At 33.4% G+C, this 4,896-nt stretch overlaps 1 protein-coding gene across 1 annotated transcript; it reads left to right on the top strand.

The window, feature by feature from the left end:
- Positions 1-1,018: 1,018 nt before the first annotated feature.
- On the top strand, positions 1,019-1,753 carry LOC132270332 (receptor-like protein EIX2). The gene is made up of 2 exons (XM_059771511.1): positions 1,019-1,099; positions 1,262-1,753. The coding sequence occupies exons 1-2, from the start codon at positions 1,019-1,021 to the stop codon at positions 1,751-1,753; spliced, it is 573 nt and encodes a 190-aa protein (XP_059627494.1).
- Positions 1,754-4,896: the final 3,143 nt, after the last annotated feature.

Here is a 4,896-nt window from a genome sequence, read left to right as displayed (position 1 = left end):
TATTGTACTATTGTATACAGTTTCATTGTTGATAATTGTGGTTGGCACAAAACACTAAATACAAACCTTGATCCTCACTTTGGACTGATCTGGCTGTTGGAAATGAAATGGTAATTGATGCAAAGCAGTAACTGTCTCATATATAGGTTGCTGCTGATGTTAGGCACCATTTGCTTCCAACTACTTGTCACCACGTCCATTTAATTGAGGGTAAAGTGCTGGAGGTTTGGGGTATTGCCATCGGATTAAAATTTAAGAAAAAAATGTGGTTAACCTTCCTTAAGGTTTGCATGAAATTTCCATGACCTCCCTTGCCGTGAACCGTTAGGTCCATTAAAAAATTTATTGATAAATCCCTAAATAACCTCATGTAAATGAAATGACAAATCATCATACTAACAGTGATGAAATTACAATTCTCTCTCCCTTTCTTCTCAACTCCCTCTCACCTCCATAACCACCAACCCTCCCAGCAGTCAGCACCATCTCTCTCTCTCTCTCTCTCTCTCTGTGTATATATATATATATATATATATATATATATATATATATATATATATGCTTATCTATATATGTGTGTGTATATATATATATAGTTGCAGATTGCTCAAACTTATGAATTCCCAATCGTTAATTTGGAAATGCATTACATGATTTGATATAAATATTACATATGTATATAACAGAAATACTCCCTTTGACAAGGGATAATTTTGTCACCTCACATTTGACGTTGTTAGGATTTCCAATTCTGACAAGGGATGTAATGCAATCAGCTATGAAAGAAAGAAAATAAATTTGAAGAAGGAAAATCAGAGAGCTAATTCAAACTAAAAAATAGCTTAAGCACCCACAACTCAATCCCGCAGAAAGGGAGAGGTAAAAAACTGCTACAATAGATTGAATATTTTGATAATACGTAAAAGGCGCTGATTACAACTTGGAACAACCCTTTTATAAGCCCCAAGGGATGCCCTAGCAAAGATTTAATCCTAACCCTTCTTATAAATATAATCTAATGGCTACTATTTTGTCCAGCAGAATAAAAGATGTTAAAATTCACAAAGCAGGCCTTGAACAGACACATGACACTTATAAGGCACATAACTTATAAAATAAAACCAAAATGAAAATAATACCCTAACTACAGGATAAAGCAAACATTAAACATAAAATTTAGGGTAATTTGCACTCATGCCTTGCAGAATTAGTTTCCTTGAACCTATCGAGAAATTCTTTGATTGGACATGTTATTTAAAAGATTAGTAAGTTGAAAAAGTTAGAATCTCTAGACTTATCCAGTAACCAACTTTCTGGTGAGATTCCTGCAAGCATCACTCATTTAAACGTTCTTGCTGTATTGAATTTGTCAAATAACAATTTGTCCAGAAAAATTCCATCAAGCACTCATCTTCAAAGCTCTGATGCCTCCGCATATGCTGGAAATAATGAACTTTGTGGGCTTCCTCTTCCAAATACGTGCCCAGGAGATGAAACAACTCTTGATCCTTCGGTTATCAATCGTGATAAAGACAACATCATTCAAGGAGATGAGGATGGGTTTATAAACCGAGAATTTTATATCAGCATGGGGCTAGGTTTTGGTGTTGGATTTGGTGGTGTCTTTGGCACAGCACTTCTCAAACGTTCATGGGAACATGTCCTTTTCAAGCTCTTGAACAGCACAAATGATTGGCTCTATGTGACAACAACAGTGAATATGGCAAGATTGAGGTGGCGACTTCAAAGCTAATAGGTAAATATCTCATTCGGTGTTTCTGTATTAGCTGAACGTTTACTCATTCAATTTGTTGCTGCATTAGCTAGATGATCAGCACTTATGACAATCTATATATAGAACTTTATTATAAAAAATGACACTAAAAAAAACAAAAATAAAAATTTGGAACGTTTGAGAAGTGCCGTGCCAAAGACACCACCTAAACCTAGCCCCATGCAGATATAAAATTCTCGGTTTATAAACCCATCCTCATCTCCTTGAATGATGTTGTCTTTATCACGATTGGTAACTGAAGGATCAAGAGTTGTTTCATCTCCTGGGCACGTATTTGGAAGAGGAAGCCCACAAAGATCATTATTTCCAGCATATGCGGAGGCATCAAAGCTGTGAACAGCACAAATGATTGGCTCTATGTGACAACAGCAGTGAATATGGCGAGATTGAGGAGGTGGCTTCAAAGCTAATAGGTAAATATCTCATTCGGTGTTTCTGTATTAGCTGAACTTTTACTCATTCAATTTGTTTCTGCATTAGCTAGATGATCAGTACTCAATCTATATAGAACTCTACTATAAAAAATGACACAATAAAAAAAATATAAATAAAAATTTGGTTCCTCTGCTTGTAAACTAATGTTGTCTCTAGTTTGTTTTCTTAAACATGATTACTGATATGGCCTCTTTGTCATATGCAATTCTCAGATAAATGTTTAGGAAAGAATAATTAGGAAAAAAAAAAGTTTGTTTCCTTCCATTACTCACAATAATTATACACAATCTTCAGTTATTTGTAAAAAAAAAAAAAAAAAAAAAAAAAAAAAAAAAAAAAAAAAAAAAAATCTTCGTGACGTCAGAGGTAACTTGAATAAGTTTAACTCAAAACTCTTATTTTCTTTCAAAGATTCAATCTTTATACATTAAAAACGTCTAGTGATATAATGGGTACTTTGATTGAAGTATTTTCATTCAAAGATTCAATCTTTATACATTAAAAACGTCTAGTGATATAATGGGTATCTTGATTTTTTTTTTTTTTGATAAGTGATATAATGGGTACTTTGATTGAGCTATTTTCATTCAAAGATTCAATCTTTAGTCATTAAAACACTCTCCGGGACTTCATAGGGAACTCGAATAAGTTAAACTCAAAACTCTCATCTTAAAAACAATAAGAATAAGAAGTCTACATGTTATGTGACATCAACATTCAGTTAGATTACGTTAAAAATTTGACTGATTAATTTGATCAACCTCATTTTTGATTTACTCGAACCCTCTACGGTCTCTATCTTTCAAGGCTTTAGCTTTGTCCTTCCCCATTGCCATTCGTAAAAGCTTGTGCTATCTCATGTCCTTCTGCAACAAATAAATTGGCCATTTTTTAGCGAACCAAAATCGTCATTTTCACAAGAATTACCCAAGAAAAAAGGTCCCATTTGATCATTTATAAAGGAAGACATAGAATATTAAGACCAGATAAAGTTCTTCAAGGTGGTTCAGTAATGGACATATAAAACTAGCGATCACAGATTTCTATTGGAGAATTGACGAGGATTTTCATTAAAAAAAAAATAAAAAAAATTGCGGGTTTTGATGATGCAATTAACATGAAGGCATTAGGCTTTAGAAAGGATATGACCCTAAGACCATCAACTTTCAGTCAAAAATATGCCAGACGAGATTATCCCTCTCTGCCTTTTACTCTTTCAATTTCCTTTTTAAAACAAGTAGGGATCTATGCCAAACCCTCGCCATCTACAGTGGCTTCATGGGGAAAAAAAAAAGAAAAGAAAATGAAAAAAAATAAAAAAAATAAAGGATTATGAAACATTTCTTGTAAATTTACACACTTATCTGAATTTCAGGATTCCTAAAATCTCTTACTATTTGAACATGATTGTGTGGAAATTTGAATTAATGTGCATTATATATCAGTATATATCATTCCAAAGTCAGGACTCACTACATTCAAAATCCCACTAAATGTGGCTCTATACTTCATATGTGCAACTAATGGAGAACAAAAGCTTTCAGCAGATATAGTGCAGCTCACACCTATGCGCCTACCATAATCTTATTCAAGAAGTTCTAACCATATATAAGGATGAATTCAAAGGGTCAAAAATAAATAAGCAATTATGATTCAAACCCCAACAATTGAAGTTGTAATTGATAGCATTGTCAGTTTTAAAGGGAAAAATAATTATATCACGATATGGAGGATATCCTGTGTAGAACTGACATGTTGGGCCAGGGAATTAGATTGCTTTGAACAATTTAAGTGTGTTGTTCAGTTTGATCATTTTCAATATTATGATAATACTAGAAAACTTAAAATAAGAAATTATTTAGATAGATTATGAGTTATCTAGAATTTTGGTGTTCAAGTCTTTGTGGAGTTGTGAAATTTGAGCCCTACATATTTAGGAAGAAAAAGAAGTTCCCTGTGTGTGCGCGCTTATATACATGAGATGACCCAGAAACATTCGTATTTATTATTATTATTATTATTGGTAGTGGTGGGAAGGGGAGTATTACGGAAATAAAAAAATCATAGTTAGTATGAAAATAAAATATATAGCAATAGTAAGTTAAAATTGTAGTCAAGTTTTTCTACAATAAAGGAAGAAACTTTATGGAGTGGCCCCAATCGGCCAAGATTTCCCTGATAAGCAAAGCGAAAATTAAGTATGTAACCGGATCTGCAAAGCCTTCGGCAGAAGATGATCCGAAGTATGAAAATTGGGAGACCACGGTGATCTCTTGGCTACTCCATTCAATTCAATCGGAGATCAGCGAGACATATCTACTCCTGCCCATTGCCAAGGATATTTGGGAAGCAGTCACATGAACCTACTCCAAGGGAGATTTTGCCTCCGAAATATTTGAACTAAAGCGGCAGATTATCAAAACCCAGCAAGGTTCTTCAACTGTCACGGAGTATTATAATGTTCTTAAAGGGTTGTTGACAGAACTGGTGTTTAATTTGATGAATTGTATTTTGTTCATATCATTTCATAAATTTTAAAGAGTATTTATAGGCTTGATTCTAGACATAATCCCTAGAACCAAGCAACAAAATCCATAGAATATCTTCTATATATGGTCAAATATATAATCTTTAACACACCTAATTCAAACATTTGATATTTTAGA

Source organism: Cornus florida, unplaced genomic scaffold (genome assembly GCF_030987335.1).
Source record: "Cornus florida cultivar Cherokee Brave unplaced genomic scaffold, ASM3098733v1 CherokeeBrave_3.0.0_Hap2_Chr08, whole genome shotgun sequence".
In the NCBI taxonomy this organism is placed as follows: Eukaryota; Viridiplantae; Streptophyta; class Magnoliopsida; order Cornales; family Cornaceae; genus Cornus; species Cornus florida.
The sequence above is the reverse complement of the archived record's forward strand: the minus strand, read 5'-3'. Positions and strand labels throughout refer to the sequence as shown.

Excerpts from the sequence above, each read along its gene's own strand:
- LOC132270332 (XM_059771511.1), top strand. The coding sequence starts at position 1,019 with ATGGCTACTATTTTGTCCAGCAGAATAAAAGATGTTAAAATTCACAAA. Across the intron at positions 1,100-1,261 it reads AGACACATGACACTTATAAG|ATTAGTAAGTTGAAAAAGTT; the intron begins GCACATAACTTA and ends GTTATTTAAAAG.